The sequence below is a fragment of the Coptis chinensis genome, chromosome 8, assembly GCF_015680905.1.
Source record: "Coptis chinensis isolate HL-2020 chromosome 8, ASM1568090v1, whole genome shotgun sequence".
NCBI lineage: Eukaryota > Viridiplantae > Streptophyta > Magnoliopsida > Ranunculales > Ranunculaceae > Coptis > Coptis chinensis.
The window spans coordinates 15,677,181-15,701,909 of record NC_141463.1 but is presented as its reverse complement, the minus strand read 5'-3'; the positions used below and the strand labels follow the sequence as shown (position 1 = coordinate 15,701,909).

The window sequence follows — 24,729 nt, the reverse complement described above, 5'->3', positions numbered from 1 at the left end:
TACTGTTTCTCTGAAGTGGGACTGAAAACTAGAGAAGTAGAGATTCTGTTGTTGTCCTGTAATCAATATTTAATATAATAATTCAGCAAAACCAATATAAGGGTACTAAAGCAAAACCAATATAAGGGTTCTATTGTTTGACCAAATTGGGTTGTTGGAGGTGGTGGCGGCGGCGGCCGGTTATGGGTGTTGATGATGGTTGAGGAAGATGATGCTTGAAGAACAATGGCCGTCGGATAGATGACCCATATTTTTTAGATGGTTGCCATTTGACCGTTGGATCATTCCCTTAGATATAAAAAGAAGACATCTGAGACATCATGTGAGGGCAAAAATGCCATTAAATTTTTTTGGATGGGAGAGATGACGTGGATTTTACGGATTTTACACATGTAAAAATGATAGATGCCACATAGGAAAAGAATTTGACACGTCGACATTCTGGTGCCGGAATTTTGAGTCCCAATCGGAGCTGCTTGCGTATTACAAGTACAAGGTTAAACTGCCTAAACTAAACTTCAGGGTCACCACTAATAATGTGTGTCAAGTTGAGGGTAAAACTGCTTTTTTCCCGATCCTCAACGCTCAAAGTACAGATCATAAAATAATGAATTCATGGTATATCCACTATTGCTCTTTAGAAGCACGCTCATAAGGAATCCGGCCTATAACTTGAATATTCATCAATTAAGTTGTTTCTTAATGCCAAGGCATGAACATCAATATAACAACTCAATTAAGTAGTACCACAATTGGACTTATTAGAAAATTAATGTTTTTAAAGTGGCATCCACGCTATGAAGAAGGTTGCATATTCCCTGTTAAACTCCAGGAAAATCGACTGTATCCGAGTGATCGGTGGTTTCTCAATGCCACATGACATGCCATGACATGAACATCAATATCAAAAGAGAAAAAACACATTGAAACTAACTAGCACCACAAATAATATTAATATTAATTAATAGTATTATTTTTAAGTGGCATCCATGCTATGAAGAAGGCAGGTGGTTGCCCATAGCCCTAGATTGTGTTGTCTTCAAAGTGGTTACCAAGTCAACGAGTGGAAGTGAAATCATCAATTTATGGTCATAGACTCATAGTAATTAGACATGCTATCAATAATAGCATGAGTGAGTGTCTCTGCTTATGAGTGAACAAATTATTCTCAAACATACATCTATCAAAGACCATTAATACTCAGTAGTTGAGAATGCTCCCAGTGACCCACGTCAGCCCCCCTTTTTTCTCTCACACTGACACATCAGATTTTATCTAAAAAAATGAATTCTACGCTCTTTTTCAATTGTTCGTAGCCCAAAATAGTTAAAAACCTATTTCTATACTTTCAAACTCTCTCTCTTATTCTTCTTCCAAAATAATTGAACTCTGAAGAACAGACAATAATTTCTTATGAGAAGCTACCACAAAGATCAAGTGATGAAGAAGAATGCAACTTTCAGGGAAGAGATATCTCCACCACCTTCATCTTCAAGTCCAGAAACACTAGAAACATTAATTCAAACTCTCTCAAGATGACGCCTTTCTCAGAATATCCTCCTCTGAAAGGATTGACGCCTTTCCACCACCTTCATCTTCAAGTCCAGAAACACTAGAAACATTAATTCAAACTCTCTCAAGATGACGCCTTTCTCAGAATATCCTCCTTTGAAAAGATGACGCCTTTCTCAGAATATCCTCCTCTGAAGTGTTCTTAATGACTTTGCGAAAGTATGATGACGCCTTTCTCAGAATATCCTCCTCTGAAAAGATGACGCCTTTCTCAGAATATCCTCCTCTGAAGTGTTCTTAATGACTTTGCGAAAGTATGAAAGCATGAAAGCATTATTGAAGGTGAAAAAAGTTCCTGTGCCTTATAACTGGTATTGCCCTTTTCTCTCTTACCTGCGGTCGTCTCGGACTCTCGGTCAATTGGATGCTCACCTATTTATGCTCTTTAAAAACAACGATTCAACTGTCTTAACACTTTTGCTAGGTATCACAATCAGTATCTACAAAATGCCTTGCAACAGTTAAGGTTAGAGTACCCTAATGTGGCAATATTGTATGCTGATTACTATCAAGCTTCTGAATGGGTTCTTACCAATGGTCCACAACTTGGTAAGTTTATACACTGAATATGTCTGAAGCAATGTCAAGTTCTAATTAATTAATTCTAATATTAACTTTGTTTCTTTTTCTGAATTTTAGGATTTGAGGATGGGTATGTTGGAAATCCTGAGGATTATGTGGATGCAGCTGGATATGAACAGTTGTTGCAGAATTTAGCTGAGCTTGATGGAGCTAGAAAAGGAGTTCCACCTGCGTCCAAGTCAGCGGTTTCGCTAAAGAAAGAATGGTGATTGCATTTGAGGAAGAGGGGTTGATGTGTTCTATATGTAAAGAAGGTGTGCCAGTTGGGGAGAAGGCTAAGAAAGAAATGCTGTGTGGGCATGGGTATCATGGAGATTGTATTGATACTTGGTTGGGGTCGAGGAATACTTGCCCTCTTTGTAGGTTTGAGTTGCCTACTGATGATCCTGAGTATGAAGAGCAAAGGAAGAAGAGGTCATCGAGTAGTTCTTCTGCAGTTGGTGGTCATTGGGTGTGTGAATTGATATGATGAAATTGTAGTATTGTTTAAAATGGATAGGTTCCATTACATGGCCATGGCAGATAACAGGCAGAGAATAATGCCCATGCCAGATGACCGGTTACCAGGGCGTAGTGAACCACTTGCGTATCCTGAAGCTGTTCTCTTGACTAATCCCATCAATCCTGATCTTAAAGGAGAGGTATTCTTTTTCTGCTGTATCTACCCAAATTTTGACAACTTTTTATTTCATATTTAGTCAAGCCAGATGAAGCATAATTGAGGCTCATATATCAATGCCTGCCTGAACCGTTGTATTCCGAATGCATTCATTATACATGAGAAATCATCCTACGTCTGCACATCTAAAAAACCATTATAATTAAGTTCAATGGTTTTGGCACTGAGACCTGTTGTATTTCAGAGTTCTTCATCACCTTTGCACATTATTTTGTTCTTTATGATATAAAGATGGAATTGTTGTTCTACACAAAAAGACGCACCTCTTGGTACTGGTATGAAGCTGCCAAAAGAGGTTCTTGGGTCCAAGTAGATATAATTAAGATGACATGCCTGATTTCATTGGGTGTGTGAATTGATGGCAGTTGAGCATGTGAGGGAGAGGCCAAACTTTTTAAGCCAATAGTATCGAGGAGCGTTATGATGTCTTTAACAAGAGGGAGACTCTTTATGATATAAAGATGGAATTGTTGCATGAGGAGGCAGAAAAGAATGATCAAGAATCGCGAGTCAGCAGTTAGGTCAAGAGCAAGGAAGCTGGTGGGTTTGTCATCTGTGGAATTACTGAGTTATTCATAATCCTGCTCATTCTGAACCAAACAAGCAACGGTTTCAGCGAAGTATCTGAAAGGTTTGTTTGGTGATGATTTTATTACTGAAGAATGGGAGCTGGACAGGTCGTTTTATGGCTATGGTCCCTTTTCCAACTGGTATCTTGGCGATGATGATTCTTCCTTGGCTGAACTGAGAAAATATTATAAGGAAGCAGGAATCTGTCAAGTGCTGGGGTGGTTGCTGGTATATATGTGCTGTAGATACATGCTTAACATCAGTATATTGTGATAATGACAGGCCTATACCAACCAACTGGAACATGAAGTAGCACAACTGAGGAAAGCCAATAAGATGCTCATGAATGAGAAGGTATGTATGTACTTTAACTAGCAGTTAGAAATGTCGAATTGTTCTTCCATCGAAAATGCAACCATTATTGTACTAAGTATACAATTTACTGTAGTGCAGAAGTGTGATTCCTCTTGATTTTAAACTAAGTTCAATCTACGTTTATAAAGTTACAATGCTTTCAGCTTCATGGTATCAGTAGTCTTCTCTAAATACAGATTGTAGGGTTGATTGAATTAATATCGTGTGACCACAAAATGGTGTAATTATTTATGAACCAATAAATAACTGTTTTTCTGTTAGTTACCACACAACTTTTCTATTAACTCACAAAACTATTTACATACAATCATTGGTTAGATTCAAGTTATTTGCAGTTCCACTGACAAAATATCCAAAAGATGTTTATACCAGAGGCTGTGATGGTGTTGTGAATGATAAGCATAGAGTTAAGCATGTTGAAGGGTCTTCAAATCATGTTTCTTTTAACTAACATATAATTTCCATCTTGAAGGGCGGCGGACGTGAATATCAAGCTCCTAGGTACCCTGCTCAGCCAACTCCTTCTAGGTATAGCCATTTCAGTTTCTTTACACAAACCTTCTATCCTCAGAAAATTCAATTTTCTATCTTCTGATAAGTTGTTCTCATCTCTCTCTTTCTTTTATCCAGGTTTCCAAATATTAGCAGCTCCATGCAGATTAGAATTCCTAACAGTACAATAAGCTCTGTTCTTGGAGCTGGTGGAAGCAATATTTCGAATATCGGACAGGTAGGCTTATTGTTGATCTTTAATCTTACGGAATAGGACAAAATGTGGTTGTCAGTTTCTTTTAGAAGTAATTTCTCTACAGAACAAAGTATGGGTATTGTTGAGATTTTGAAAAATGATATCTCAGCATATCCCCTTCTAATTTTGATGGCCGTGTCATCAGGATTTTCTTCTCTTGGTGAATCACACTTTTCTGCCTTTAATATTGTGACACTGAAAAGTACCGACATTAAATATTTCAATGCCGATACATGAACATTATTTTGATAGTTAGAACTTCGAACTTATATTTTATAACCGGTTATATACCTTTTCCCATGAAGGTGGGAATCAAACCCAAGACCTTGGGCCCAACATCCCAAGGCTTTGACCAGTACGCCACTGGACACCTTCATGAACTGAATGCGATTCATGAAACTATCGGCATATATCATGAAATTCATTGTATTTTGTGGAATTTGGCATACACCGGAAGACTCCTCTGCAATACCGGCGTCCCAAAAGTCATATTAGCTATGAACCAGAAGATATGAGCTTGATTCGAGTGTGTGGAACAGAGTGGGAGTCCATTGGTTATGACCCTGCAATAGACTATGATATGCAGGTACAAGCTGATGATGTTGGTAGTGTACACAGAACAGAACCCAAGATGATACAGTGAGGGATGTTAAGGAAGGGCAAAAGGAGTTATTCAAGGATAAGAAGTCAAAAGGTCAAGATAGTCTGGAGAAGAGGAAGATAGAGGCCACGACTAGGAAAGGGAAGCCCTCTAAGTTGAATAAATATTAGTGAAAATCTACCTCGCAATGGCACAATTCCAACGACAGGGAACATTTCATGATACTGCCTCAGATGCGTCTTATACTTCATGGATTGTAAGTTTCTCTTTTACGCTCTAATATAGTATCATTGAGAAAGTATACCGCTGTTTCTTTGATTATTGTGTATGTTTAATTCTACAAATGCTATCAAGTACCTTAAATAGGACACTCATAAAAAAGTTGAAAACGTAATTGTGTGTGTGTGTGTGTGTTTTTTTTGTGTGCATGTTTTCTTTGTTGAAACTACTGTGACTGTTATTTGACATTCAATTCCGCGACTAATGCAGAAGAGACATCCTTCCGCATTAAGCATGTTTGATTGGATGATGACACCAGCAAAAGGGAAAAGAGTCGTTGTGTTTTTGGATAACGACGGAACCCTCTCTCCAATTGTAGAAGATCCCAGTCGTGCTTTCATGTCTGATTCTGTAAGCATGTTATATAAACCTTTCCAATCAATAACAAATTTGTTTTTGTTATTACTTTTACTAATGGAAAAAGTGAATTGCAGATGCGTTCGGTAGTTCGTGAAGTTGCACGATATTTTCCAACTGCTATAATTAGTGGAAGGTCTAGAGACAAGGTACAATACTTCTAATTTACTTTACAGAAGTTTTGGCAATTCAGCAACTTAGCAAACTAGCTTCATATGACACTAAATTGTGTTAGATGGATCGGAACACTAGGTTATTGCTGACTTTTAGGATACCTAGAGAACATATTGCACAAGGACTCGACATTTTCTCAATAGTAAGTTTGATATGTTAATGTCAGCCACGAGCACAAAAGGATGATGGGTTTAAAGGTGGTCCTTTATTCCTTTTTAAAGCTATTTTGTTAAGAAATACATGGGCAGAGTGATACAAACATATATAAAAAATAGGGGTACGTCCCTTTGAAGTATAGGATGGTGTATGAGTGTACCAGTGTACCTAATATATCTGTTTACTGAAACGTCATTTGTATCGCACATTGTATCAGTTCACTGCATGCCTGCATATAAGCTAACAATATTTCATATTGTATGGAACCTTTTCATTTTATGAATCAAGTTTACCTTTTGTACATGTATATGAGTTTGTGAAGTTAACAAGTGTATACTACGCTGGTAGCCATGGGATGGACATTATGGCTCCAGTGCATCTCTAACCATTAGTGATGCTAAGCATCAAACTAGAGTTGTAGATGAACAGGTTAGTTAGTCATTTACATTTCTAATGGTGCAACTCTATCTAAATTACACTACAAGAATGAAGCTTTGAATGATCTGTTTCATGCATAATCACTAAAGGAAATGATGTTCCTTGATGTTATATAAGATGAACTTAGATATCAACATTTGAAACAAAATCCTGTTTTACTGAGGTTAGTATGAATAGACTGCTTAGTATTTCTCCTCACAATAACACGACTGTAATATGGCAGGGCAATGAGGGCATGCTCTTCCAACCAGCTAAAGAGTTCTTGCCTACAATTCAAGAGGTACGTCTATCGATATCATTATATTTGCTTCATTAATTTAATTTTGGTTTAAATGGTACCTACAAGTGGAGATATATTGGCTGATCCATCTATTCTAATTATGTTTAGGTATGTTATTTAATTATGTGAGTACGCTTTAGTTTGGCTCCTAAGTGTACCGGCTCATTTTGCTGATTTTGTTGCACTTACACGACTTTAATTTTTTAGCCCTATACTGCAGGGAGGAGCTTCTCCCAATGGCTGATTTTGTTGCACTTACACAACTTTAATTTTTAGACCTGTACTGCAGGGAGGAGCTTCTCCCATTTGAATTTGGAATTGGTGTTTTATTAATGGCGTAGTAGTATATTGTATAGTGGACTCAAATTGAAATTTTTGTTTGAACTATTATTTTCTTCAAAAATACATCAATTGGCCTAAGTCTCTTTCAGGACAACCTCACACAGCTACGTTTGTAGTGTCCCACTTCAACCAGGGAAAGGGCCATTTTCTCTCTCTTTTTTGTTTTGTTTTTATTGATTCAAGAGGCGTGTGAGTGAGGTTTTGAACATATTTCACAGAAGATAGGAGTTAGGTAGTAGGATATGATCAGCAACGTACACAAGCACATTGTCCACATAATAGATAGATAGAAGAAAACTTTAACCAGTTAATACATGAAATTATAGCCTTACAATGAAGTTTATCAGCTGCATTATACGTACAGCATCCCATCCGTAGTTTTCTAGGTTACTTGGCTTCTTCTGTTCGAACAGTTCACACACATAACTTCGAATATCATCATGTCAGAACTCATTTTACTTTTACAGCACAAACAGATTTTTATTTACATACCAGAACACTGACGCAGGTTCCATGTCCCAAACCTTTGGTGGCATTTGCTCATTATCCCTATCCATCCTCCTATTGCTTGCTTGCTTGCTTCTCCTGTACCTCTTATCAAGAAAACTTAGAAAGTTAGAACAACATTTAAACCTTACTTGCTAATCAAGTAATTACACAATTACTGAATAATAAATATGCCAAGTATATTGATGTGCTAGAATTATTGGTAGACTTCACGAGTGCAGTTTCCCATGTTAACTTGGCACGACTTCTTAATCTCATTTTCTGGAAAAAAAAAAAAACTTGGTTCTGTACTTCTGTGAGTCTGACACTTCCAGATATAGTCTGAAACCAAAAACAATGAGCAAAACACAAGACAAAATCTTCCACTCCAGTAAATTGTAAGGTTAAAATGGTAGCTCCCGAGCAGTAAAGAGAAATCAAACAGAACTTTTCTGTTATTCATGTGTATTACTCCCTCACCCTAAATGTGGACTAAAGTTTACTTGGTCCAATAGTAGGTGGGGAGTATCTAATATCAATCACCAAACGAATATTTATGCGGGTATTTTAATGCAATTCTTACTTTTTAGTGCCGATGAAAAATGTGGTGGTGTTGTTTTGAATTTAAAAGCTATTGAAGAGTTCCAAGATCTTATCATTGACCTTAGACTTGCTGATTTGGGTTGTATTGGACTAAAGTTTACTTGGTCCAATAGTAGGTGGGGAGTATCTAATATCAAAGGGTCAATTATTGGTTGAGGTGGACGTTGAGTCTGAATGAGGATTTGATTGATATAGGTCTTGAGGTAGCTGTAGGGTCGCAATATTATATGGCATTTGGGTGAGCGGATCCTAAAAAGTCAGATTCCGAGCTAATGTACCATGCTGATGTTGCTGTCAAGGGGTTTACTGAGGAAGGGATGCCTTTTGCCGATGATTACTATATAACCAAGTATAGTGAGTGTTTGATAAGCAAGGATGGAAAAGCTCAGGGTCTTTGCCTGGATCAAAGGATGAATTATTGGTTGAGGTGGACGTTGAGTCTGAATGAGGATTTGATTGATATAGGTCTTGAGGTAGCTGTAGGGTCGCAATATTATATGGCATTTGGGTGAGCGGATCCTAAAAGGTCAGATTCTGAGCTAATGTACCATGCTGATGTTGCTGTCAAGGGGTTTACTGAGGAAGGGATGCCTTTTGCCGATGATTACTATATAACCAAGTATAGTGAGTGTTTGATAAGCAAGGATGGAAAAGCTCAGGGTCTTTGCCTGGATAGTATCTATGAAGGATCTAATCCAGTTGGTATGGACATAGGAAGGATGGTGTGTCCTTTATTCGGTATCAATGGCCTTTGGATACAGTCAATGATAAGTATGATATACCAGTGAATCTTACTGCTAATATGACTGTTATATGGGCTTTAGGGTCTATACGCCCCCTGACACCCTTCACCCATTTTACCTCCCTTAAAACCATGGCGGTCCTTTGTTTGAAGCTTATGGGCACCTGGTTCTCAATGTCTCTGAGCGCATCATGATGTTGCTCTGTACATAACTTCTGATCCAATTGGTGGGAATGCGACTCTGAGAAACATTTCAGAGACCACATATGCCGAAGATCCAGATACTGAAGGTGTTACTGCCAATCCCACAGAGTTTGTTTGGTCTCCTGATCGGAATACTCCGTACCAAGTTTATTATCAGTCACTCTATGGCTAGAAAATTTAACATATTTTTCTCCTGATCAGAATACTCCGTACCAAGTTTATTATCAGTCACTCTATGGCCAGAAAATGGGCAGGAAAGTTCAGGTTGTTGATGGGAAAATAACCCGTGAAGCAGTCATCGCTTTTGTGGCAACATTTGTATGTAAACAAAAACTTGCAGACGGCAGTATTCAAAAATCTAATATCGATCCTAATAGAATACTAAAAGCCATTCAATAGTTGTTTATCGAGAAGAAGAAGAAGAAAAAAAAACCATTCAATAGCAGGGTGATTAATTTTTTTAGCGTTCTGGTGCGAGGGCATTGCGCAAAACAGTACTACACAGCATCAGTTTCTCCTTTAATGACTTTTTTTAGCTTCAGCCCGCAGGTATCACATTTGCAAGTTGTTAATATAAGTAATGTTCATGTGACGTGATACAAAATGTGGGTATGTAGTCTTTGATATATATTTAGTAATGAAAATAAGCTTGGTTAGTATACAGTCCCAAAGCAATTAATCTAATGCAATGTGTTTAATCACTATGTTTAGTTTGACATGTATTTCGTACATCTAATCTAAAGGTGAGGATATTAACATTTTATTTTTAGCAGGAGAACACCTCATAGCTCTTATCAAAAAGTTAGTTATGCGGATATGTTTGAAAGTCTTACTGCCACTTCGCAACGAACATATAAAGTGTAATTTAGCTTAAACTTACCGACTTACCATTGTGATATGCTACCAGTTTTGAGACCTAAAGCCACCAATTCACTCTCTCCACATTTCATGTCAACCATTTTTGAATTTCCTGAACTTCCCTTGAGATCATTAATTGAATCAGTGAGAACTTTTCTTTCTGTCCGTGTACGTATTGATGGTGCAGTCTGCAGCTATATATACAGAGAAATGTGATTTAACTATAACGTATAGTGGCACTTTTAACCACCTGGCTATACAGAGAAATGTGATCTACCAAAACAACCGTGTAACATCCGAGTATCAGAGATAACCACCTGGCTTCCACAGTGATAAGGAGCTGGAGCAGAGGAGTCAGGTGAAGTGAAAGAGGCTGGCCGAGTGGATGCTCCAGCAAAGCATGCCTGTTAGTTCAAAGAGATGTACGATAAGCTACTACTATACGTCCACTAAAGTTCTTCAAATAATATACAATATAAGTCCCAACGTATATATAGTTACAGTAAATCATACTTTGAACGAGGTCATTGGTCTTAGCACGAAAAAAGTTAAACATTAGAAACGAATGCGTACTATTTCTTGCCGAATGACTATTTATCAACATTAGATAGATATATAACACTATTATCTAGAGATAGAAAAGAACAGCATAGTTCAACATTTCTCGACTAATACTTACCAAGAACCAACTAACATCCTACCTAATTTACAAGTGCAAGATTTCACGAAATGTAACGTGCACTTTTGCTGGATAGATAAATCTTAATTTCTACATTTATTCAGAGAAATATTAGAACTATCATTGGGCATTGGGCTACATATGTAAAGAGATAATTTAGTTATTTACTGCTATTTGCTTCTTTTGGGAGGGATATGCCTACCAATTCCTTGGCAAAATCCCTATTCCAGTTAAACATCATCCACTGTTATAGCTAAATTTAGCTGGAAATACTTACAAACAAACAAACACATTCTAAACCTGTTCTTTAGGGCACACCATAAGCTGATGACTTCAGTTAGCATAACTTATCATTGCTATGTTAGAATTTCTTTATATAATAATAAATTAATAATACTACAAACCACATTCACAATTAATTAAAATCATCAAGCACAAATGTAAGGAATTCTAATAGCAGTACTAAGCTATGTTCACATTAAAAAAAAACATTTGCAAAATTGATATTCTAATATATCCAACCGGGGCAAACTTTTATTACTCGGTTAGCCTGAATTTTCAGCCATCTATCACTTTAGTTAGGTTCTTTTATTGAACACGATTTATCGCAATTCGTTCAATTTGCACATAGGAAGCATGTCAAACTTATCCTCCAAATGAAAATGAACCATAGTTTATCATCCGACTACATTTCTTAGAAATGTAGTTCCAAAACTAAGAAACTACATTTTCAATTAAGTTGAGGCACACGATTGCAAATATTTCACCCTATGGCTGAATTTTATTCTCCGCCATTATGACTTTTAATCTTTTGCGGAATCACTTTGTGCTAAGCTATCCCCAAAGACATAAGTTTTCTAAACCTGAATTACGAGTCCCCCGTGGTAGTGTACCATTAAATGAGAGGACCAAAGAAACGGAGAGAAAGGCCTTATTTCAATTATTTGTTCAAAGGTGGGATGTGAAAATTCAAATGGGTATGTTGGTCGACCGAGAAGGAACAAAAAGGTCGGACCAAATTCCTAAGATTATTGGTTTGGTTTCTAACTTCGATTCTAAGCAATGATGTTGAGTGTAGGTGTGGCTATACAAACCGGACATTGAATGTTAAGTATTGGAGGAACCTGCTTTAATATTAAGAGAGGGTGTGTTGTAAACAGGCCAGCAAGTCCATGCGAAAGATGTTTTTTTTTTTTCTTTCAAGTTTCTAATTAGAATAGTGTTCTTTGACATAGATATGTCAATACCTTGGTTAGAGAACAAGACCAAACTTCTAAATCATTCAACCTATTTTTTGTGTGTTCCCTAGCACAATGTGTTTTGGCATTTCAGCTTAGCATTTTTTTCTTTTTGAATGGATTCTCACTGTTCAAAAGTTCAATGAAGTGCAATTGTGCTCAATTGACACTTTGGAAACCATCGACCGATCTCGGTCCGGATGATGGGCCATAATTTACCATCGGTATGCCCGCTAGATTTGCAAAATTCTTTCCGGAGAATGTCTATCATAGAAAAGAGTTTTGGGTATCATGCAAGAAATATTTCTTTGACAAAACTTGATCTGCGGTGAAAGCAGACTTCATTTGGTTAGCAAAAGATTTCACATTTGCTTCCCAAACACGTTCAGTTAACATCAAATCACCTTCCTACACCGAGAACACCTGAATTTCGTGAAGCCACGAAAACCACCACTCAAGCAGAATTTTGGAGGGTACATTGGATTTAACAATATCATACAAGCGATCATAGAGTAAAATGGCAATCGCTCGTGGAAGCGGTGATAAAAAAACACAGACGTTGATTTTGAGTAGGAAAAGAGTGAATTCTATAAACCGCCCCACAGCTCAAACTAACTTCGGGTATTGTGAACTCATCTTAATACCATAGAGGCATAGTGTCATAATCAAGGAAATCGGTCAATTCTCCAAAGAACATGACCATAATCGACATGGATGTGTTGCAATCTTTCATATCATAATCTCTATGATAATCGGGGGAGTTAGGAATTCAAGGTAGCAGAATCTTAATTTCATAACCTATGTCGGAATCTTCAATTCTTCACCAACATAACTATATGGATGTTGCCAAAAAACTATATGGATGTTCTTGAAAATAGTTGGTTCAGTATGGTAGTTATATGTAATAGCTTAACACAAATATTTCAATGACTTGAGTATCATTTGAAAAAAGTGTCAATATAGACATACATCCAAGTTAAATGTCATATCCCACCCATCTTGCAACTTGGATCCAATCGAAACTCTCTATTCCACTATAGAATTCATTTGGATGAGATTTCTAATCATGTGTGACCTTTGGGATCTTGGCTTAAGGTCCCTCTCTATGGAGACATTATTTGTATTTTCTAAGATGAAAAAAACCTAAAAATACAAGGTAACACCGTAATTGAAAATTATCTGATTTAATGGTTTAATTGAACATTACAATATTAACCCTCTAATGGGTAAATTGAACGTAACCGTGCTTGATTTGGACACAACATTTAAGTTCTTCTTGATATTAGAGAAATGCATTTGGGGATATAAATGCTCAATTTCTTTTTGAACATTGGATTTTGACTAAGTAGCGAAGAATGTACATATATTAGATATTCAAGTAGACTTTTCGGCTATTGAATTGTTAGCTATCAATGTAGCAGGGCACGGCCAACAAAATCCTAATCTCCAATTTACATCTAATTTGGAATCAAGATTTACTTAAGTATTCTTCACTTTCTTCACTTTCTTTGGTATCGACTATATATTAGCATATCGAGTTGGGGTTAGAATATCATTATACTGTATCTTTTTTAATATATTTTTTTTTCAATAATTAATTGAATATTTAAATTTAATATCAATTGCTATCATATTCCTCTACCAATATTTAGATTGAAAGAGAAGGAGCGTAAGATCATTGTGAGGACTTGTTGAATCCCAACTTGAAAACACAACCAAATGAATGCGTAGAGATGACAATTTACAAAAGCTAATAAAGATTTAAAATTTTGTGCTTTTTTCTAATCTATTGATCAATTTGTTTATACTTACAACTCCTTGAAAGAATCATTATATTTACTCTTCAAAAGAATCTATCAATATACATATATTATTTATTCAAGTGGATTTTAGGCTTTTGAGTCATTAGCTATCTATGTAGCATGTCCGGCCATAGGCCGGGCCAAATGGCTAGTATAATAAAGCAGCTTGGTTTTTTATGCTGTTATATCGAGCGGTCAGGGAGAAAATAGTTTTGTAATGATCCTACGGTGATAAATCAAATTCTTTTAAGAGTCCTACTTATTCTTAGAAACTTGCCACCGAAATAAAAACCCAAAAACCCTTGCTTTCCCCTCTTTATAGCTGAACTAATAGTTAAAGGTGTGTAAACCTAAAAAGGTAGTGGAAAGCAAGCTGAGATGGAAAGCTGAAGAAAGTACAAAATATATATTATTAGTAGGGGGCTCACCTCTAATCAATCAAAGTTTGCGCCGCTATACTCCTTCTTAGGCAGAACAAGAATCTCAACCTTCGTAGCCAGGCCTATGGTTCAAAACAGGTCAAGTCATCCTAATCCTAGCTGGTATGCAAATTTGCTTTCCCCTATTCAGTAGAGATTGGGTTAATCCATTAGTTACCCGGGTGCAAAATATTCTATTATCTTACTTATCTGGTTCTGAAACCAATACTTTCTCCAATCCTACAAAGAAAAAAAAAGGATAGCCAGAGTTGCTGCTCGCATCGTTCTTCAATTGATTGATGTCATTTCCCAGGAAATGAGATCCAAAAAGCACACGGCGGAGTTACCTTATTGGTGAATCTTGGCCGGGTTAGTGTTTCAGGAAGAAAACTTTATTGTACGTTATTTCCCTTTTGTTTTGGTAAATCTTTGATGATCTATGATTTTGAACTTCCGGTTTTAATGAATAGCCTTACAGAATCTGTTTAAGGATAGTGTTTCATGCCATTGTTAAAAGAGAATGCTTACATAAACTGCAATAACAAAGGTCGGCTTTCAAATTCAGCAAGTACCATGTCATCATGAGTATTGCTACTGTCTTTTCTCTGCTTAATATGTTTCCTTTCTAGAGAAATTTGGTCAATCAAAGTAGTTCCTAATTGTTTTTCTTTTCTTTTTTCTTTTTTTGTCAGCAAATTTTCTAAGGTTGGTTTTCCGGATCTTCACATAGTCCTTCCAGGTACTCTTTTTTGCTCCAACTTAGCAACTAAATTTTAGTTTGTAATATCTGTTAAGTTGCAATTCCATAGTCCAATTCAATAGATAAACCCATATGTCCAAAATTAAGCCGTATGTCAAAATATATTTTGATAGAGAAAGCCTGCGTGCGTATTCTATTGCTTCCAATTTGAGTACGTTTATGGAAGATTGGTTTTTGAGTACGTTTTCATAAAGGTTTTATGTGAGTATGAGTATTGGTCTATATAATAAAATAGTTTGGTTTTTTTATGTTGTTATATCAAGCAGTCAGGAAGAAAATAGTTTTGGGATGATCTGACGGTGATTATAAGTTTATAATAACAATCAGGCTTTTAGCGAAACGGGCTTTTAGTGCAAAACCATTCGATCTTTGACTTTTTCCTCTTCCTCACGAGTTCGCCAACCCTTTCTTCTTCCAGTAAGCTAACACCTGGCGGCACACCCCTTCTTTTCGCCCTCTCATGTTCAAGCACAAGGATCTCCACGCAATCATCAGTAAGAACCCTTTGTTATTTCTCTTCACGCAAGCACTCGGTTTTTTTTTTGTCTTCACGCTAATCGACACTCCAAGTTCAACTCTACTCTAATTTATGGTATATATATTTATATAATGGGGGAAAAAAAAGATTTTCATTTTAGTAGTTTTTAATTTAGGAACCATAAAAAGTTTTTTCTATCAATGGCGACTATGAAAGTGAAATGGTTGGTTTTATCAATCTTTTTCGCTATCATTTGTGTTAATGTTAATGGAGATGCTGAGGTAGAAATTGTAATTGCATCTGATGTTGTTTCTAATTCGTCTTGGAAATTGGAAATATAACAACTTAAATCTAAGATCTCTGTCTTAGGTCTGTCTTAGGTTAGTTTAATAACTTCATTGAGCATTGTGAGGTTGGAGAAGGTTGTTGATGAGAAAGTTGGTAGTATTTCATCTTTGCAGGGAGAGATTGACTTGATTCAGGTAAACGTTTTAGTGTGACATTAAGTATTGTTTATTCAATCATTATTTGGTTATAAATGTAGCATTTTTACAATGTCAATTTGTTATTGTTTAATGAGTATAAATATCGTGCGCCTTTAATTTTATGCCCAACTTTTGGAGAATCAATTCAATCGATACTAGATTGATAGTTGGCTTATATTTATTGTGTAATCATTTCTGTTATGATTGCTGTTGTTTTGGGCGATTGACATATCACGGTGAATTCATCTCTTCGTAATAATGGTTTCGAAGAAGTTATTAGGGTCTGAGATGTTGGACCAAACAGTTTGGGTTTGTTTATGCAGGTTGATGAATATATTTCAGTAGTTTTAGCACAATATTTCTCCCCAAATATTTAGGAAGTCTTCCAACAATCTTTCATATAGTTGGTCAAAATATAATAAGTAATTCGAATTTTGTCTTAACACTGTTAGTTTGTCTATGTATGTAGAAGAAAGGCTCGGTAGCTACTGAGGAGTAGGTCGGAAAGGCACATGCACGCACAATTGAACTTGAAAAGCAGGTTAGTTAAGGATGGAATTGAAGAAGACTCCACCCTCTTGAAAACGATTATAAATGTTTAAGTTAGCTGATTATAAATGAGTGTCTTTTAACCATTTATTTATTTATTTATTTTTGTTGTTTGCTCTACGCACCTTAATTGAAAGTCGCAACATCTCTTTGAAATAACTCTTTTTCTCCCCACTTTACTCGAGCAAAAATATATGTACCCACGAAATTAGGAAATAAGAATAAGAATCCTTCGTATGGTAAAACTTTCCAAAAAACAAACATACTACTAATCACCTAGAAAAAACAGTTCGTTCAACCCCTGTTTTTACTTTTCTTCACCGGCAAAAAGCTTTTCTTCACAACCCAAAAAAAAAATCCCATTAGAGCAAGTTCGACTCTCTTTAGTGGTTTCTACAAGTATTCCAAGAGCAATCCAAGTTCCACTCTTTAGTAGGTTTCTTCAATAACGGCAATAAAAGGTGTTTTCATCCAATTCTTATGTGAATCTTTAATTCTTAGTTTGATTGTCACCTTATTGCCTTCTTTTTAGCAATTCACTGATGCTATCCCGTCGACTTATACTGACTGGCGACTACAGTCCACTATATTCCTTGAGAAAGCTAGCTAGAGTATTTTTATTATTATTTTGTATCGATCAACTTTACAATCTAGAATGGAGCATCTAAATGAGTGTATGACTGAACTTTTAAGAAACTTAAAATAAGTGTTTTGGCAGGTTATCTCATGCAAGGAATGGACTCAATTTTTAATACTTTGCATGACTTTGAGATAATGTAGTTCAAAAGGTTATTAGTTCAATAGTACTATGTATTTACGTTTTGGAATGTCCAAGCTAGGAACACCAATTCATCTCAAAATTTCTATTGTACATTAGACACCAAGGTATTTGTGTTGGATGCTCACACTCTTTCTATCAAAGGTGTATACACTAGAAAGTTAAGGAGTATGCATGATCAGTGAAAACCTTTAAGCACTATTGTTTTTGTAGGGTACCATTTGAACATTGATTATTTTTGGCCATTATTTAATTGGTTGTGTGATGATGTAGGGAATCAAATGAATATGAAATGAAGCCTCTCTATTTTTCAACTTCAAAATTACGAATGAATAACATTGATCAATAGAAAAAACTATTCATACTTGTTGTTAATCTACGATGCTTATTAGTTAGATTTGCATATGGTTTCATGTGCCATCATAACTAATGTGGGTGCTTAATGTATATTTTTTGTTCTTGGTGGTTTGAATTGCTTAATGATGACGAATTGGAATTTTCGTTAAGTTATTGTCATAGTTCATAGTGTTGCTTTGTAATTCTTTTCATTGTCTTCTTAGACATTTTTTGAGTTGTTGTATGTTTTGAAAAATGAATTTATAAATAACTAAACTGGCACATTGTCGTGTGAAGTTATTTATAATCCATGTCATGTCTAATATCAATATGACGCATACAGGTTCATTTCATATGTAAAAAAAAAAGGGGAAATCATGCCAAATTCTTAAAAAATAAATTGATGTAAAATGGCGTTTGATTCAATAAATTCACCCATAATAATCAATCGAGTGGCATCGCCATAGGTTAAATTCTAGTCTATATAATAAAACAGCTTGGTTTTGTATGTTGTTATATCAAGCGGCTGTGGAGAAAACAGTTTTGGAAGATCCTACGATAAACAATCAGTTTCTTATAAGAGTCCTACTTACTATAAACATCTAGCTAAAAACCGAAATAGAGTCCTACTTACTATAAAACAAAACTTGCCAAAAACAAAAAAGGCTAAGAGATATTCGTACACTAAACCACCGAAATAAAATAACAGTTTACAAAGTTTGTCCCTTCGCCACTTCACCCATGTTCCTTCTCTTCACGCCGGAAAAAAAAAAAAACTCCAAAAAAAAACCCAAATTTTCTTCAGTAATAGGTACCCTCTTTGTTAATGAAAGTTTTTATGGGGTTGATATTTTTATTTCTTGGATAATTATTTGAACCATATGAAATTCAATCTCTGTAGTCTATAGTCCATTATTCACGTCTCTGTATTTTCAAAGCTAAACACTAGATCTCAATACAAATTATTCATGTCTCACTTTGTTATAGCAAATGTGATCGCGAGCATGGATTTTTTGCAATTCTCAGTACTTTCTCTCTTTACTTTCTCAACTTCTGATTGTATGATTCACCTAGTAGATAATTACTGCCCGCCTATGCCTTCTTTTTTATGTTGTTTGTTTGGGTTGAGTTCTTATATTATATGGTGTTTTTGTTCATAGGGTTGGAGACATCATTGGGAGAGTCATGGTGATCATACACATGGGCATGGGCATGGACATAGAGCAGGTTTTTCTTCCATGTAGAGGCCTTATGAGTTCCCTAGGTACTCCCCAAATTGCGAGTACTTATAGATATTGGCCTTTTCTAATAAAGCACCAAATCAATCCCCTTTCATATCAATTTTCATTGAAGGGTTGTGAATAAAGCTATAAGAGAGTCCTACCATGTAAACGTTGTCCTTTTTAGTATGTTATATTCTTTAAGCTTTAAGTATTTAATATTTTTTTTTTTACTTTAGGTATCAATATCACTTGGATTCCCTGTTCCTAAAAAACGTGTGTTTATTTCTCTGGGCCTCAAATATAACATCAACTCATACCATTTTTTGTCTTTAAACGTTGGGCATCCACTTTTAATTCTTATTTTGATTGTCGCCTTATTTTGTTAAGCTATCTTTCCTTTAACATTAATTGTCGTGTGCAGGTGATCGAATAATTGCACTGCGGCCACAATACTAATGTCCTAAGTAATATGTGTTGTTTGATATTTCTAATATATATTTAAAATGCTCATATTGCAGTAATAATAATTTTCATTTAGCTTTGAAGTCTTTGTACTAACTTTAATTTTGTACAAGGTGGAGGCGGTTGGGTCTACCAAAAACTGGCGCATCGGCGAGAGCCTTCGGTCTAGGTTCCCTTCGGGGTTGATGAGCCTACGGGCAATGTAAACCTTCGGACTAGGGTCTTTCAATGTAACCGGTGTGGGGGCGCATCGGCGAGAGCCTTCGGGCAATGTAAGCCTTCGAGCTAGGGTCTTTCAATGTAACCGGTGTGGGTCTGCCTTAACCCTCTAAATATTTCAAAAAAAAAAAACTTTAATTTTGTGGATTTTATTTTTGTTTGTTTATTGCTCTTTTCGATTAGGCTCCCTTCAATCCAATCATTCAGGTTCGTTCAGGTACTTCATGTTCAAGCTCTTTGATGTACTATTACGGTTAAAACTAATGTGTTTGGTGATGAATGAAATGTGTGAGAGCTGCTGCTCTTTCAAGTAAATTTAGTAGATACTGTTTTGTGTACATCTATTTATAGATTATGTAACATTTTTTACATATGGGAATCTATATGTTATGTATCTATCTATATCCTTACAAATCTCTAGATATCTTATGAGTTATATATAAAGTCTGCCATTGTGCACCGCTATGTGTGATCAGTGATGAGTACATACAACATTGTTAGCAAGTTCATCTGCTGCTCCATTATATCTTTTGAAAATATGTATCGTTTAGTTTTTGGTATGTTGTAGTTAAAATTATAGCTAGAATTTATTGAATTATAGCTATAAATTTCTTAAGACATATATTTTTGGTCTGATTCGATGAGAGATTTCTGAAGGCGTAAGCAGAATCCAAGTTAGAATCCAAACTAGAAGATAAGAATGAAGTGTTTTTCAGCTGGACTGGGTGTTCCATCCTTTTAACAGAAGATGAGAACCAACAATATGATTTGCAAATATGCTAGAGTTTTTTCGTCATGCTTAAGGCTATTCTAGGCAGTTAGGTTGTGCCAAAGCCTACCTAAGCTTCTGAAGTTCTGCATGTACCAAATTAATCTGTTCATAATAGTTATAATAACACATTGCATCTTAGATCATCATTTTAATTAGATCTACCCCTTTGCGTTCATGCAAATAATTTACATATAAAAATATTTTCTAACAGCAATAGAATGTGTTTTCATCCAATTCTTATGTGAGTCTTTAATTCTTAGTTTGATTGTCACCTTATTGCCTTATTCTTAGCAATTCATTGATGCTACCCTGTTGACTTATACCAACTGGCGACTACAATCCACCATATTCCTTGAGAAAGCTAGCTAGAGTATTTTTTTTTTCATTATTTATTATTTTTTTGTATCGATCAACTTTACAATCTAGAATGGATCCTCTAAATGAGTGTATGATTGAACTTATCATAAACTTAAAATAAGTGTTTTGGCAGGTTATCTCATGCAAGGAATGGACACAATTTTTAATACTTTGTATGACTTTGAGATAATGTAGTTCAAAAGGTTATTAGTTCAATAGTACCATGTATTTACGTTGTGGAATGTCCAAGCTAGGAACACCAATTCATCTAAAAATTTCTATTGTACATTAGACACCAAGGTATTTGTGTTGGATGCTCACACTCTTTCTATCAAAGGTGTATGCACTAGAAAGTTAAGGAGTATTCATGATCAGTGAAAACCTTTAAGCACTATTGTTTTTGTAGGGTACCATTTGAACATTGATTATTTTTGGCCATTATTTAATTGGTTGTGTGATGATGTAGGGAATCAAATGAATATGAAATGAAGCCTCTCTATTTTTCAACTTCAAAATTACGAATGAATAACATTGATCAATAGAAAAAACTATCCATACTTGTCGTTAATCTACTGTGTTTATTAGTTAGATTTGCATATGGTTTCATGTGCCATCATAGCTAATATGGGTGCTTACTGTATATTTTTTGTTCTTGGTGGTTTGAATTGCTTGATGATAACGATTTGGAATTTTCGTTAAGCTATTGTCATATTTCATAGTGTTGCTCTGTAATTCTTTTCATTGTCTTCTTAGACATTTTTTGAGTTGTTGTATGCTTTGAAAAATAAATTTATAAATAACTAAATTGGCACATTGTCGTGTGAAGTTATTTATAATCCATATCATGTCTAATATCAATATTATACATACAAGTTCATTTCATATGTCAAAAAAAAAGGAAACCATGCCAATTTTTTTTTAAATAAATTGGTGTAAAATGGCATTTGATTCAATAAATTCACCCATAATAACAATCGAGTGGCATCGCCCCAGGTTAAATTCTAGTATATCTATCTATTATAATAAAACACAATGGCAGGACAAAGAGAGGTTGGGATCGTCTGGGGATCTGAGTTAGATTGGGGTAGATGTACGATAGATATAGTTTTAAAACCCTTTCCAGACTAATTCTAATTGATACTTAAAATTTTTATTTAATGAATTAAATGTTTTGTAAATGAATTAAGAGTTTCTATGAATAAAATGGTTTGTAAATTAAATGAATTATTACATTTGGAATCACAATATATAGTTGGGTTTCGGGCTTCAATTGTGGGCTTCAAGGTGGGTTAAATTAATGCCCATTTAATGCCTAATTAAAAGCTTAAGAGGATTGCAAGGGAAATGAATGTCTTCCAAATAGGGGTGCCAATGGGTACCCGATTATCCGGAACCGAACCGAAACCGAAACCGAATGTTTCGGTTCTGGGTCTTAAAAAGTTAGACCCATTTAAAATGGGTCATTAAAAACCGAACCGATAAAGAACCAAAACCGTTGAACCGAATAGTAAAAAACCCGTGGGTACCCGAACCGAAACCGAAACCGATTATTATGATTTCGATATTTAAAATTTAGTATTATATTACATTTAATATAATCAAACTCATACATTATAATATAAAATATATTTTTTACGTGTAAACGTCTATTAAATATATATATCATAATAGTGAATGTGTATTGTTAAATGTATATTTTATAACTATACGTTAAACAAGTGTATCATAGATGTTAATAATAATGTCAATGTATATATTATGAATTAACTAATACATTTTATATTTATTAACTTATATACGTGTATATTTAAATAGGATATACATGCTTGATATATTGTAGTACACACACTTATTATAAACCAATTTGTAGTGTTCATGTTAAAAATTAGTGATGAGATGTAATTGTAAGATGCATGTACTCGTATGTTCGATTTAAAATGCGAGTTAATACACGTGTAAAAATATATGTGTATGCACGTAAAATATATCAAGGTAACAAATATATATATGATTGCACGTGTACACGATCGAGTTAATACAATGAAACAAATATATGTGTATGCATGTAAAAAAAAATCAAAATTATAAGGTTAGATATTTGATTATTTTAATTTATATATCAAAGGTTTAAATTATCACATGAATTGTAAATGTTTTAACGTGTATGATTGATACGTATTCATAAATTGATATAAATATGATTGTTGATGCATCACTAATTATATATAAAATATTATCATGTAGGAAAATAAAAAAATAAAAATAAAAATAAGTTTGAGTGTTTAAATGATTGTAATTGTTTAATAATCCTAATAAATAATAAAGACCCGAATTAGAACCGAAACCGATAAAAACCCGTGGGTTTTTATGGTTTTGGGTCGGGTTCTATAATTCTCATACTAAAACCGTTGATAACCGAAATCGATAAAACCTCAAATAGTAAAACCCAAACTGAAACCGCTAAGACCCGACCCGAAACCGACCCGTTGGCACCCCTACTTCCAAATTAAAAACGGGTTTTATTAAAAAAATAAACCCCAACGCTCAATAGACCCGCGATCTTCCAAGCACCACCAATTAAGCGCCCCTTTCATGGAGTCTCTTCAATGTGCCTCTTAATTGTACCACTATAAATTCTCACCTTGCCACTCTCTCTCTCCAAAGATAAGATGTAACGATGTCAGGAAGGGTCTTCAGAAGGTACAACTCGAGAATTTGTTTTTCCTAAATTCAATAATTGATTCTTATGGTTTAATTGTTCTGCTTTTGTTTCATTTCGTCCAAATTTTAAACTTTATTTGTTACATAGCACCTTTGACTCAGTACATAGCAAAAAATGTGAACACTACATTTGATTAATGTGTTTCTATGATTGGTTCTTCATATATTTTTTGTTGCTTCAACTTTTGTTTCACTTTTGGTTGGGTAATGCATAACTATAAATGGTTGGATTTTGTGTTTAGTGAACTGTCAAATAGTTGTTTGCGTAAAGGTTGAAGAGAATGCATAAATGAGCTATGGGGGTTCTACGTAACTGATCTAAGCATTCTATGTTGAGTTTGAGTTTGTCAATCCGTTTTTGTGTGGTCGTTTTTGAATTTTAATTTTTTGCTCAATGGTAAATCAATGTTCAAGTGAAAAAGTTTATAAGAGTAAAAGAGATAAAAACCAAGGAATGGAGTTACATAAAGGAAGTCATTCAATTATAAATACATGACTAAATTACTAAAGCAATTTGTCAACTCTGTCCATTGCTTTTTGGTTTGTATATATAGTGATGTTTTGGAAGAAACCTAAAATAGATTATGTTTATAATCGTTTTATAGGGAACCTGATGTGCATATAGATTTGGGTATTTTCACATTCGTTCAAGACTTTCATTTTTCATTTCTATACTGACTTTTCTTCTCCTTCTACGATTATCTTTTGCAGGACTTTTTTTTCTAGCGCAAAGGTTCCTTTTCCGAAGATATGAACTCTAGATAAGGTGAAACGTCTTGCATTCGATTCCCACCTTCATAGTAGAATTTATTGTCATTGTGAGCTTTCATACTTTTCTATATTTATCTGTTTGATTTTTTTTCATTTTCTCTCTCTACTTGAACTTAATGTGAAATTGCAGTGTTATTATAGTGTCAGGTTTTAGAATATTTTTAATATTTGACAACTTAGTTGATTACGTGATTTGATAACTCCAAATCAAAATTTAGCATTCTACTTTTTTTAAAAGTCTAATTGCTAATTCATTTTTGCCTCACCTAATATGCGAACCAGAGGCATATAACCACCTTTTGATGTCGAGGTGTATGGACACTTATATCGATACATAAAGTTACTCTTTTTTTCTGTGTTCACCGATTAGCTTAATTATAAGATCATACTGGGGAAGCTTCAAATGATCTCAATACTTGAGTGTTTACATCTATTAATAGTTAGCTTAGCATTGGATGTTGAAGGGGCTTTGGAGAAATGATATATATTGGCACTTAAGTTTCATTTCATATAGTAGTAGACTTAAAAAGTTATGGATTATGTTTTTCACTAAATAATGACACATGCTTTAAGCCTTTAACACACATTTGGTCTTAATTGGTTTTTTAAGTTTTAGTTGTTTCGTCACATTTTG

At 34.9% G+C, this 24,729-nt stretch overlaps 2 protein-coding genes and 1 long non-coding RNA gene across 43 annotated transcripts; 2 read left to right on the top strand and 1 right to left on the bottom strand.

Annotated features, from left to right (window-relative positions):
• Positions 1–1,195: 1,195 nt before the first annotated feature.
• On the top strand, positions 1,196–11,691 carry LOC147480196 (putative trehalose-phosphate phosphatase 4). Of its 38 annotated transcripts, XM_086576522.1 has the most exons (11): positions 1,196–2,121; positions 2,212–2,795; positions 3,018–3,464; positions 3,686–3,757; positions 4,251–4,306; positions 4,409–4,508; positions 4,832–5,383; positions 5,617–5,757; positions 5,841–5,912; positions 6,755–6,811; positions 8,230–9,844. In XM_086576522.1, the coding sequence occupies exons 4-7, from the start codon at positions 3,740–3,742 to the stop codon at positions 5,039–5,041; spliced, it is 384 nt and encodes a 127-aa protein (XP_086432648.1). In that variant the 5' UTR covers positions 1,196–2,121; positions 2,212–2,795; positions 3,018–3,464; positions 3,686–3,739; the 3' UTR covers positions 5,042–5,383; positions 5,617–5,757; positions 5,841–5,912; positions 6,755–6,811; positions 8,230–9,844. The 38 variants fall into 38 exon arrangements, with proteins under 38 accessions (XP_086432648.1, XP_086432623.1, XP_086432647.1 ...); XM_086576497.1 differs by lacking the exons at positions 1,196–2,121; positions 3,018–3,464; positions 8,230–9,844 and adding an exon at positions 10,309–10,445 and having other exon boundaries at positions 2,364–2,795; XM_086576521.1 differs by lacking the exons at positions 1,196–2,121; positions 3,018–3,464 and having other exon boundaries at positions 2,364–2,795; positions 4,251–4,279; positions 4,427–4,508; positions 5,113–5,383.
• Positions 7,374–11,208, bottom strand: LOC147480197 (uncharacterized). Of its 4 annotated transcripts, none has more exons than XM_086576528.1 (4): positions 10,560–11,208; positions 10,364–10,450; positions 10,077–10,240; positions 7,374–7,744 (listed from the first exon to the last, which is right to left on the bottom strand). In XM_086576528.1, exons 1-4 carry the CDS (start codon positions 10,572–10,574, stop codon positions 7,615–7,617), a joined length of 396 nt encoding a protein of 131 aa, XP_086432654.1. In that variant the 5' UTR covers positions 10,575–11,208; the 3' UTR covers positions 7,374–7,614. The 4 variants fall into 4 exon arrangements, 2 of the variants coding, with proteins under 2 accessions (XP_086432654.1, XP_086432655.1); XM_086576529.1 differs by having other exon boundaries at positions 10,077–10,234; XR_015204012.1 differs by lacking the exon at positions 7,374–7,744 and having other exon boundaries at positions 8,631–10,240; positions 10,748–11,208.
• Positions 11,692–18,771: 7,080 nt separating the features above from the next.
• Positions 18,772–19,553, top strand: LOC147480195 (uncharacterized). Its single transcript, XR_015203893.1, has 3 exons — positions 18,772–18,834; positions 19,215–19,257; positions 19,369–19,553. It is a non-coding gene; the product is annotated as an uncharacterized LOC147480195 (long non-coding RNA).
• Positions 19,554–24,729: the final 5,176 nt, after the last annotated feature.

Excerpts from the sequence above, each read along its gene's own strand:
- LOC147480196 (XM_086576497.1), top strand. The coding sequence starts at position 2,646 with ATGGATAGGTTCCATTACATGGCCATGGCAGATAACAGGCAGAGAATA. Across the intron at positions 2,796-3,685 it reads ATCCTGATCTTAAAGGAGAG|GCCTATACCAACCAACTGGA; the intron begins GTATTCTTTTTC and ends TGATAATGACAG. Across the intron at positions 4,509-4,831 it reads ATATTTCGAATATCGGACAG|GTGGGAATCAAACCCAAGAC; the intron begins GTAGGCTTATTG and ends TTTCCCATGAAG.
- LOC147480197 (XM_086576528.1), bottom strand. Across the intron at positions 10,241-10,363 it reads CTTATCACTGTGGAAGCCAG|CTGCAGACTGCACCATCAAT; the intron begins GTGGTTATCTCT and ends CTGTATATATAG. Across the intron at positions 7,745-10,076 it reads ACTGGTAGCATATCACAATG|GTACAGGAGAAGCAAGCAAG; the intron begins GTAAGTCGGTAA and ends TCTTGATAAGAG.